The sequence below is a fragment of the Sorex araneus genome, chromosome 1 (assembly GCF_027595985.1).
Source record: "Sorex araneus isolate mSorAra2 chromosome 1, mSorAra2.pri, whole genome shotgun sequence".
NCBI classification, from domain to species: domain Eukaryota; kingdom Metazoa; phylum Chordata; class Mammalia; order Eulipotyphla; family Soricidae; genus Sorex; species Sorex araneus.
In genome coordinates this window covers 314,409,059-314,421,295 of record NC_073302.1, presented here as the reverse complement: position 1 = coordinate 314,421,295, position 12,237 = coordinate 314,409,059, and the positions used below count along the sequence as shown (strand labels likewise).

The 12,237-nt window shown below is 38.2% G+C and overlaps 1 protein-coding gene across 1 annotated transcript in view; it reads right to left on the bottom strand.

Annotated features, from left to right (window-relative positions):
* Positions 1-2,870: 2,870 nt before the first annotated feature.
* The window catches only part of NEK1 (NIMA related kinase 1), a 139,717-nt gene continuing 130,350 nt past the window's right edge, over positions 2,871-12,237 (bottom strand). Inside the window, exons 31-34 of the mRNA XM_055122047.1 lie at positions 11,968-12,176; positions 10,362-10,492; positions 9,587-9,719; positions 2,871-3,968 (exon numbers count right to left, since the gene is read on the bottom strand). Of these exons, the coding sequence (XP_054978022.1) occupies positions 3,955-3,968; positions 9,587-9,719; positions 10,362-10,492; positions 11,968-12,176 (487 nt within the window). The 3' untranslated portion in view covers positions 2,871-3,954. The remainder of the gene's footprint in view (positions 3,969-9,586; positions 9,720-10,361; positions 10,493-11,967; positions 12,177-12,237) is intronic.

Genomic DNA, 12,237 nt, shown 5'->3' with positions numbered 1-12,237 from the left:
ATGCTTTGACCTCTCTAAATTCCTCCTCAGTCTCAGTTTAGGAAGAACCTGGACATTACTCTGGTCCTCTGGTCGCCATGCTATGGATGTGCTGCAAACTTGGGCAGTGACGAGACCTACCTGTAGGATGACATTACTTTGTCCTTTCCCTCCTTGCCACAAGTAGCTTGTCCCGGTTTTCCCTGGAGTTTAGGCTTACCCCAGTCTCACCCATCAAGGTGTTCCCGAATCTCTCCCATCCCTTTGTTTATCACTTCTATGCTCTCTTCCCCAAAACAGTTAATCCGCGGCTTTCCCTTAATCTGACTCTGCTAATTTTTAAGGTCAGACCTTCCTAGGATACTGAATTTATATTATATAAGTTAATATTGCCTTTCTCCTCTTCTTGTGCCTTTTGAATTATTTACTTTAAAGCTATGTCTGTTTTGTGTAGACACAAGAAGACATTGTTTTTATAACTTGGGAATTAATTGGCCTCGAATATTATTCCCTCCCAGGCATCTGCTTTCTCCACTTAAGCCTCAGTTGCCCTGAGTTCCTGGCACCCCAAAGCAGGGTCCCCGACGTGGGACGACAAGGACCCAGGGCAAGCGGTGAGTTGTGTGCTACCCTGGCATCGAGATGGGCCTGGCCAAAGTGCCTAATGCTTAACTATAAGTTAAGAGCTTGATCATGGACAAATGCTGTCATGATCGAATAGTAATTATGAGACTAGGACCCTGCCAGGGATAGGAAAAACTGATCTGGCCTGAGCACTGTAGTCTGAGATTGAGATGGCCCCAGGAGAGTAATTCTATAAGCTTTAATGAATCTCTTATTGTGTCCATACAAAATAATTAATATTATGAATTCTTCTATGTTTGCTGGCTGAGGAGAAGAGAAACACATTCATGGGACTCCGCCCTTGGGTGGATCCTCCTGCTGAAAGAGAATTAAGTCCTAGGAGAAGCATCCCCTAAGGGAAAGGAACCTTACCCTATAGATGGTGACCACACCTAAGTGTACGCCCCAACCCCCTCATGCTGGGAGACTTAACTAGGCGGTAAGAGTGGGTTGGGGGGCCAGATCCATGGGGGCCAGATCCATGGGCCAGATCCAGAGATCCAGAGAGAGACCGAGAGCCGGGAGAGAAGCAGGGAGAGAGAATGAAATAAACTGATCGAGCAACCAGTCTGGCCTTCTTCCTTCCGTCGCCTGCCCTTGACCGACGGCACACACAGCGGTTCTGGGGCACCGAACGTGGGCGGTGAGACAGAGCTGCCCGGAGAGCCCGCGAGTGCTCTCGCCCCTCGGCGAGCCTTAGTATTTTACACCTACCTAGTTTTTTCTTACTTTTATGATAATTGCTCTGCTGTCTGGAAAGCAGTGTTAGCCAGTGTTTGAGAAGTTAAGGTAGAATATCTACTTTATTTTGGCAAGACCAGTGGTGGGAGTCAAAATATATTTATATTTGTGATGTAATTCGAATGAAAATTGTTTGATTTCTGTGTACTGAAACCATTCCATAGTCATAGCTATTGTGGAAAAGCCAACTACCAGTCTCTGACATTCCTTTGAATACATGTCTTTTTTAACTTGTAAAAGTTTCTCTTTTTTTTGGTTTTGAGTTTCTAGTTTTGTGCTGAAGATAATAGGCATCCATTTCTTTTTAGCCTCCCCGAAATTCACTGTGGGCTGGTATTTTCAAAGAGTTCTGAAAAATTCTCAACCTTTGCTTTCCCAAATAACCTTATTCCATTCTTGCTTTTATCCTGTTGTACTCTAACCACACACATTAGAACTTCTCACTGAATCTTAGAAGTTCTCTTCTACACTTTCACTTGCTACCTACTCGATTATGGATACTTTCTTCCAGTTTTCTGTTTTTGTCATTTGGCATAGGTTTTTGTCAAGCACACCTAAGTTTTATAATTCTGGTTACTGCATATTTAAAAAAATTTATTTATTAAAAACATTTTTTGGGGGACAGCTGGGTCACACCCAGCAGTGCTCAGGGGTTATTTCTGACTCTGCACTCAGGAACTACTCCTGACGATGCCTGGGGGACCGTAAGGGATGCTAAGAATGAACCAGGATTTGCTGCATGCAAGGCAAATACCCTAACTGTTGTATAACTGCTTGGGCCCCAAGGTTACTGTTATGAATTTTGTTTTTTTTTTAAATATAAATATGTAAATGAGTGTGTATATGAGAACCCTCCTAGCTTTAATACCCTATGATTCTACAAATGCTTCATCTCCAATACTCCTAACAGACCTGAGAGAACAATATTAGGCTTCACCTACATCAACAGGGACCACTTTCCATAATAAAGCTCCACTCATGGGATTTAAGAAGGCACAAATCTGACTCTGTCCATATTCTTATAAACAGAACAACTTTTGAAACGTGACTAAACAACTTTCCTTATTGTTTCTACTAAACTGCTTTCTTACTACTTGTAGTATAGTAATTAAAAACAACCCTTCACAAAACATTCTTTCAGGTTTGTAGAGAATGAGAAATCAAATATTCTTCTATTAAACAAATATTGAATTGGAGCAAGGAGGGTGTTTGCCATGCACATGGCCAACCTGGTTCGACCCCCAGCATCCCATATGGTCCCCCAGCACTGCCAGGAGTAATTTCTGAGTGGAGAGCCAGGAGTAAGTCCTGAGCATCTCTGGGTGTGACCCCAAAAGTTAAAAAAATAATAATAAACCATCTGGTAAGAGGAATTACTCTCAGCTCTATATAAAGGTATTCTATTGAGAATAAACTAGTAAAGTATAAATAATAGGATACTACTGACATACAGTTAAGTGTTAATAGGAATATAAAAAAACAAACATAATGACCAACTGTTTTATTTTGTATGTTATAAATAACACACATAATAAATTCAACATAGTTTTGATAGTGCAGCAAGATTTTATTGTTAAGTTTATAGATTATGCCAATCAGGCTGTTTTGTACTGTTTCAAAAATTAGGCTTTTGTTTTTATAAACTCAAATAACCTGAACTTTAGACATCTTTCATTAAATCATGTAATACTTGACATACTGTAATAGATCATTATTGTTTTGACTTAACTAAATTCTCTCACATAGAGAAATAAGTAAAAGAGGAAAATATTCCCGCTTTGAGATACAATTTTACCAAATTGCTGTAGTGTTAAAAATAAACACACTTCCTTCCCTCTTTTTTAACCTCCTGCTGTCCTTGAGACAGATGCATGAAAGTAAGTGAAAAACAAAAAGGCAACTTTATGTTACAGACACAGAGTTAAAATTCTCAGACTGATTTCTAGATATATATCTGGTTTTGGTCCTTAAAGAGAAATAGCTGTAATTATCAACATTTTTAATATCAGGAATACAATATTGCTATCTTTCATAATCAAATTTTCAACAATTTCTTTCACCCAGGTAGTTCAAAAAACACAATAGTTGAAAAATAACCGAGAATATAAAGTTTAAGGCTAAACTGTCCATTTTAAAATGTGAAAATTTAATAGTGCCCTCAACGAGGTTACTTTACGCAGAATTGCTGCCAATGGACGTAAATAGAAAGGAGAAAAGGTCATGCTTAAACACTTAAATAAATACAGGCAGGTTTTTTTACAATACATATAATTCTTTTAACCTAAAGACACTGATAAAAGTCCAAGTTACTACAGCACGGTAGGTCTTCAGGAACATTAAGTCCAGTTCCGGGTCAATATCTCCTTATGCTTTGGTTGGATAAAGTACAGATGCTATAAAAGGTGACTACCAATAGAACTCAGCAAGCAAAGTACGTGTTACTAGATCTCAATTGAAAAATAGCATCTTTCTTCCATGCAATCGGCATGCCCACCTTACATCTCGTATTTCATATATTAAAAATTTTACAGTTCCTATTGGGTCTTGTTATTCTGATAAGCCAAATTCAAATGCTTTCACAGAACTGATAATTAAAGACTTCTGTGATGATCACTCATCATTATCTGCAAAAAAAAGAAAAAAAGATTTATTTCAAATCAAATCCAATCTACTTAGCCAAAAAAAAAAAAAAAACCAAACAAAAAACCCAGTTCATTCTTTTTTCTTGCTGCAGGAAAAGAGCTTTAACGCGGTTTAAAATGCAAATGTTACAATAACACATACTCCTATCATATCTTATTTCTAACAATAGGGCTGAATCATTGCTTTATGCAAGATACATTTTATTGCTCCTCTTATTATACTTTTCATTTTGTACCATCAATTTGCTCATATTTTACAACTGGAATTTCAAATAGGAAATTACAGAGAATTAAGTAACAAACACCAAACAAATTAAGTGCATAATGCTTAGAATTGTTGAAAGTTAACTTTGACCATATTGGTTTCAAATATTTATTAAGAGAACACTTACTGCAGTCACAAAGTATGATACTCTTCCCATAATATTTTCTCTTTTTCCCCAGGGGCACAAGCAGTATCCTAAAATTAATGATTATCTCTCTCTCCCATGGTTTTTCATTTTTATTATATGGATAAATGACTAAAATTGCTTGAAAATATTATATAAATGGCATCAGATATTACTCAATACTTCATATTTATGCATCTCACATGATTTGACAGAGGAAAATTTAGTTCATTTTAACTGCCATACGTAATTTCGTTATATATTCACAGCATAAAATACTCTAAATTAATTGCGGAGGAAAGGCATGTGTTTCCTTCTTGAGAAAGCTACGAGCTTGGCTCCTGAGGAGCAGTGCACTGGCCCGGAATGTCTAAGTTCAAATGTGCAGTGTCACCACATGCGCTAATTGTGTCCCAGGCGGCTCTCCCAGCTGTGATCCGTGGTGCTGCAAGGGATTTCAGCTGCACCGTGGCAGTTGTATGTAAGCACTACAGAGGCGGTTTGCACCAAACACGTGTGCAATGTCACGGCCAGAAAGTGTGAGCCGTGGTGAGCACGTGTGCGAGCACCACGGCAGCCACTCTGAACAGCCGGACTCTAACAAGTGTGCCTCACCTGAAGAGTGTGGCGTTTACCACTCTACCATCGGTCACAATGATAGCTCTCTCTTTGTGGAGAAACTTTTTAGGAATAACATAAAAATTTTCACATTTTACTACTTCTATTTAACTTCTGGCTCAAGAGGGTACCAAGACATGGACTAAGCGACATTTGGCTGTTAACATCAACACAGCTGCAGCAACCAGACCTGTGAGGAGCGCAAGAGCTAAAAGCTGCCTTCTAAGAACTCAGGTTAAGTTCCAGTCAAATCAAATACAAACATACGTTAGACTTATTTTTTTTTTAAGCTTGTACCTTAAAGACTCTGGTTGGGGTAGATATAGATATAATTTATTCCTTTCTTTCATAACCATTCCCAACCTTCCCTCAACACAGATTATAAAAGTAGAGATCAGCACAGGCAGATAACATAGCTTTATTAGTCTCTCCTAGATGCAAACAAAACAGTGGCCTTATGTACAGCTATATATAGGATATAATTATTTCTGATAAGAGGACAGTTATTCTAATATAAAACAAGTCAATGTCTAACATTAAGTCTATACCAACACTAACAAAATAGGTCAACTTATTTAGAAAATCCAATGCAATTTTACAATCATGTTTTAATAAACTAATGTTTTAGGGACTTATGAAGATTTTGAAATAAAATTGCCATGCTAGGCATTTAGTTTTCAGTGCCTAGCATTGTTTTCTGATGACAGAAATGATTACTGCAGGTTTTGTGATTTGTAACCTCAAGGTCCTGATTCCCTTTTCATTTGTATAGTACAGAAAATCTCACATCATGTCTTGAATAGTGTATTAACCTAGCCTGGTTCTAGGTGCCTTGGAGAGGAATGTTCTGTGTACACTGTACCACTGAGCTGATGAAAGAGAGTGCTAATCCTAAACTGATTATTATAGTTCTCCACTTAAATGGGGCAACATAAAATTGAAGACCCCAGATACCTGTCAATCAAAGCTAAATCCCAAATTCTCTGTTCAGAGAATAGAACCCCAAGTTACTATTTCTTATGAAAACTTGTATTACAAAGTTATCTGAGGAAACTGCATAATGAATAGCCAAATACAAATGGAACTGGTCTGATACTCTCCACAGATCTACCTAAATTCAATCATTCTGCATTCATTTACTTAAGTGCCTCTCAAATGGGGGCGCTCGGTCCCTACAGACCACCCTCAAATTCTGTAAGTGGGGGTCATGGCACAAGACTAGGGAGACAAGCAATAGGATGTGGGGGATGTCACTGACTGGGGCCATGGTGGGGAAAAGGTTGACAAACACTGTCATTTTTTGAGACAGGGCCCCAGGAAATTATTATATAATAATTATATTATATATATTATAAATAATTTTATAATGTTATAAAATTGAGGTTATTTTTCATTGTTACAGCACTTTTTTTTTTAAATAAAATGGGGTCAAATAGCAGAATAACACCAGGAATCCACAAGTTGTAGAGAATGCTAAAATTTCTTATTTTCATGTGATAGTTATAACCTAGTATTTAGAAGATATTTATTGTAATAATTCTATTTTCAAAAAAATATTTCAGTTTTATACTGAAGCTTATGGACCCTTAAATTGAGGCTAAGAAAAAAAATGACCTCTTTAAAGAAATCCATACATTATTAAACTCTGAGGCAATACTGTGTGATAAAAGTCCTCATTTTAAATATCACAGGGGGAAAAGTGCTCTTTTGTTTCAATACCAAAAATATCTATCCTCTGAGTAATTGACATGTTTGGTTTTATGACCCATGTGACTCATGTAATTAATTAGGTTTCCAGCTTTGCTACAAAGATCAGCACCGAACTTGTGACCTATTTTCAGAAAATGTAATCTATGGACATGAACTTTGAATTCTTATTTCCTTCTTGGCTTAAGTTTTTATTGCCGGTACTTGTTTTTGCCTGATAGGCTGACTCCCAAACACCTGTTGGTAATCTAATTTTCTTAGACTATGTACACTGAAAATATGCAATCTCCCAAACCTCTTGGAGAAAAAGATAAAATGTATACAGACTTTATATTTATATTGCTAAAATTAAGCATAATTCAATTTGTTTTTCAATTGATTATAGTTAAGGTAATGTGTTTACAACAGAGTTGACATTTACAAACTGGGGTGTACACTGTCATATCCAAGCATCATTTCATTTTATTTATTAATTTTTGAGGGTCGCACCTGGCAATGTTCAGGAGTTGCTTCTGGCTCTGCACTCAGGAAGTACTCCTGGCGGTGCTGGAGGACCATGTGGGATGCCGGGAATCAAATTGAGGTCAGCCGAGTGCAAGGAAAACGCCTTCCCAGCTGTACTAAACCCTCAACAACTGTTCACAACTGGTACGATCGACTGATTTTCCTGATGCATATTCTAGAAATGAATTCTTCAAAAATGCTCCAAATTTGTTTATGAGTTAAAAGAATGAGGCTCCCACCCACTCCCACCCAGCGGGAATCCTGGGCTTGCGTCAACCCCACTGGCTGCAAGGGGAACGGATAAATTTCTAGTCTTACAACCTCTCCCAACCCAGGAGAAAGCATAGACCTGAAGAGACCTATTGCTTTCAAGGAAGCTGAAATGATTAGCAAAAATCTGCCTTAGGTCAAAAGTCCCAGCCAGATGGGCCTACTAGGAAGCCCTTTTAGACATCAAAGACCCATATTCTCAAGCTCTTCCATAAAATACAAGACTCGGGAATGCTTCTGAGCAGATTCCATGAGGCCACCTTAGCCTTGACCCAGAACCAGCAGGGAAATAACCCGGGTTCGATTCCCAGCATCCCATATGGTTCCCTGAGCACCGCCAGGAGTAATTCGTGAGTGCAGAGCCAGGAGTAACCCTTGTGCATTGCTGGGTGTGACCCAAAAAGAAAAAAAAATTATCATCTCCATAGGTACAGAGAAAGAAATTTGACAAGATTCAACACCCAGGTAACTCAATTAAAAGATCAAAAAAAAAAAAAAGATTCAACATTCATTTATGGAAAAAAATCATCAGCAAAATGAGGACTGAAGGAACTTACCTCAATATTGGAAAGGTCACACACAATAAACTCACGGTGAATATCATCTCTATTATTGCAGGGGGGTGGGAGTTTGGGGCCACACCCAGTGATCAGGAATTAGTCCTGCTGGTGCTCAGGGGACCATGTGGGATGCCAGGGATTGAACCCAGGTAGGCTGGGTGCCAGGGGAAGCATCTTCCCTGCTGTACTATCTTCTCTGTCCCCCAGTAACATCATCATTAATGAGGAAAAGTGAAAAATCCTTCCTTTAAAGCCAGGTACAAGACAAGAATGTTCATTTTCACTCCTACTACTCAAAAGTCCTAGGCACAGAAAAACATGTCTTCACCCTACACATGTTTTCTACTTTAAACACTTCAGTGTATTAGTTATAATCATTAACTCGAAATAAGAAGTTTCCAATAAGTTCAATTTGATCCTCTTAAAACACATTCTTATTGGTTCATGGGGCTGGAGAGATGGTACAGCAGATAGGGCACTTGCCTTACACATGGGCAACTGGGTTTGATCCCCAGCATCCTATATGGTCCCCTGAGCACCACCAGGAGTGATACTTGTGTGCAAAGTCAGGAGTAATCCCTGAGAACTGCCAGGTGTGGCCCAAAAACAAACCAACAAACCAAAACAAACCAAGAAAGCCTCCCTGAAACCAAACACATGTTTTCCCCACAAGGTATTCTCTACACATTTCTCTCAAAATTCTATAGCCTGCTTTCGTGTTGTACTACACTTTATGTAAATAATTTAGAATGAACACTTGGCCTCATTTGCCATGGAAACTATTAACAACATGTAAGCAAAGACACACATATCATTTAATGTCTATAGCAGTGAGATGCCAGGACAAAAGCAGCACTCAATAAGTACTCTTATAAACAGTCACAGTACATTAGACTGGAGATCCTCTTACTTTATATGGTCAAGGAAATTAAAACCTTTAAAACAAATCATTTAATGTCATCTGACTGGCTTGTTACAGAGTTGAAAGCTGTAATACAGATTGTGATTCTATGTTAAGTGCTCCTGGTTAAATCTGATGAAACGGAAATGAAAAGTTTCATTTTAATCTTAGGTTTTAATAATATTCTAACATATTTCCAGTGAGTTCCTTGGAAATATGTTAGATACATATTTTCCAAATATGTATTTGTATTAAGTATGTATTAAATATGTATTTTCCAAATACAAAAATGGTTTTCATTCAATTCATTATAGCTGAATTCTTCTCTCTCTATGGAGAGATTAAATTTGGTGTTATTTTGGAGAGGTTTTCCATACTGATAATGCATTATGTGTCTAAAAGTTTAGTATTACTTTCTTGACAAGAAATTATTCTTATTTCCTGAGTTGTCTAAGATGGGCTTTAAAAAATATATAAACAATATGAAAGAATCAATAAAATAGGACGGTTACAATTTTAACTGTTTAAAGTATTAGATATGGTTTCAGTACTGATTTCACCAAATGCATATGATGTAAGTTCACCGATTTACATTTGTCTTCTTGTTTTTCACACATTTATTTAAAACATAAAGACAGGAGGAAGTCATACCTTCTTGATAGGCTCCATCTGCCATAACTAAATGAAGAATCTTGGAATAAAGATGCTTATGTTCGTTTCCCAAAATATTCTGAATTATTGTTGAACAAGTCTCAATATTTTCGTCTTCATCTTCATGAATAGCCTATGTAATTTCCAATTATAAATTAACATTTGAATATTAAACTGGTGACTTCAGCTATTATTATATATAGATATATATGGCACAGACCCTCTGCAATAGGATCCTGCTCTGCCACCTGCTCAACAACCTCCGGGCGCACTCCATCAGCCTCAAGGAGATCAATCTGAGGCTGCAGATGTCCCAGGTGTGTGTTTGTCAGTGTGCAGATCATTACAACATGCCAGTCAACCAAAAGCTTACATTCGGTAAACCGGGAACACCTGTAAAGGCGGTTAGAGGTCGCCCCAAAGGCCTCTGTCCCTCTCAGAGAGCCCAGCAAGCTACCAAGAGTATCCCCTGCCCACACGGCAGAGCCTGGCAAGTTACCCAATATGTCAAAAATAGTAACAACGACTGTCCTCATTCCCCTGATTCTGAAAGAGCCCCCAGTACGCCATTGCCATCGGGCTACACTAGCACATGACAAGGATGATAGAGATGTTACTGGCACCTGCTCGAGCAAACAGGTGAACAAGATGACAGGATGAGAATGATAGTGATATATACATACACATATAAAACAATAAAGATCTTTACCATTTCATTAGCAACTCAAATAGAGCACATCCCAAAATAAAATGGTCTAATTGACATTTTACTTACTTTCATTTTCTCATAAACCTCAAAGAACTTTTCAAAGCCGATTTCCTGTTCCAGGTGAAGTCGAAGTTCCTCTAAATGGTTAAATACACTATCATATTCGCATTCACTAGTAATTTCATCATCACTGTTATCTAAAAAAAAGGACGTTTTGCTGTTAAAATTAAAACAGAATAAAGCAGTTCTTAGCTTAACAGACTAAATTTATGACAAGTGAATAGATTACTTTTTTTTTTTTCTCCTTTTGGGTCATACCTGGCGATGCACAGGGGTTACTCCTGGCTCATGCACTCAGGAATCACTCCTGGTGGTGCTCAGGGATGCTGGGAATCAAACCCGGGTCAGCCGTGTGCAAGGCAAACACCCTACCCACTGTACTATCACTCCAGTCCCAATTACTTGTACTTTTAATGTTAAATTTTGTTATTGTTAGAATATGTCATTTATATAGCTTATTACAGCACATAAATGTCATAATAAATGTGCTTTTTTGAGACTTTTTTCTTTTATAGATAGTAAATGAGGTTAGATAAAAATTTCCTTGGGCAGTTGGGAGATAAGGCTTCTGCCTTCTTCACAGTCAACCCTAGTTCAATCCCTAGCACTGCAAATGGGACGATCCTGGAGCACAGAGCCAGGAATAAGCTTTGGTCGATGGATGTGGTCCATGCAAACAAAACACAACAGAACAAAACAAAAACCTATGATGTCATTCAAGTTAATAAGAAATATAAAAAGGAGCCATACAGACAACTACACATAACTTCAACATTTTTTTTTAAAGCACTGGTAATAAAAAGTAAACAAATGTAGAGGGCAGAAGACCTAAGATAGAAACCATAAAACTTTAGGAAAATTATCTATAAATTATTATATGCTCAATATATTTAATGTCATGTACATCCCTAAAATATACTGAAAGGTTCTCATAAACGACATCAGTAAGGAATCATTCCTTTTCACATTAGCTCCTTGCCCAAATAGAATATAGTTCTTTAAATATACAACTGAGAGGTATACATGAAACTTAGGGGTAATGCTATGAAAAAAAAGTGTCAAAATCTTTAAAAGTGCTTTCAGTATTAACTCTGCTAATACATTCAAGCTCACTCTAAAACAAAGCATAAAGTTAACTAAGTTATTTATTACTAGAAAAATATGTCAAGAAATGACTGAATACTTGAAAAAGCATTTCCTAAGGTTGGGAGATAGCTTAAAGGGGAAAGCTCAGGCTTTACATAGGCCCTGAGTGTGAGCCCTGACAGGGCATAGGTCACCCACGCACAGCTGGGCGTATCCCTGGTGAACCCCAGCAAGGCCCTATCCTGGCACTGCTGAGACTCTATCCCAAAGAATGTCACCTGGGCCCCAGAGCACCCCAGGGAAGGTCCCTCTTTAAAATTTGAAAAAAGCAGCATTTTCTTAAGGAAAAAGAGGTAGAACACATGGATATGCATATTTCTGTGGAAAGAAAAGGAATGAACAAAAGAGAAGTATACCTGAGTCATATTTTAAGTCAGAAATAGCTTATTACAGCTCTTGGGAAAATTTTCACTTGAATAATTTATAGGCATTTCCTGAGGGAAGAGCCGCGCCCGCGCTCACACACCTGAGTGCCACTCCTCGTTCAGGGCGCTGGCACTGCTGGGATTGTCATCCTCGTCGGGCAGCTCCGGTCCATTGGCGCTCGGCTCCACGTCGCTGTTCTTCAGGACCGACTCTTCCTCCTCGCTGTATTCTTCCCCAGGCTGCTCTCGAAGTAACTGCTCCATTGAGGCCTGGAGCTCCTGCAAATCTGTATCAGCTTCTTCAAACACACTGAAATTTGAAAAACCGAACCTTACCAAAACTTTTGCCGTGGGTTGGAGAGACATAGGAC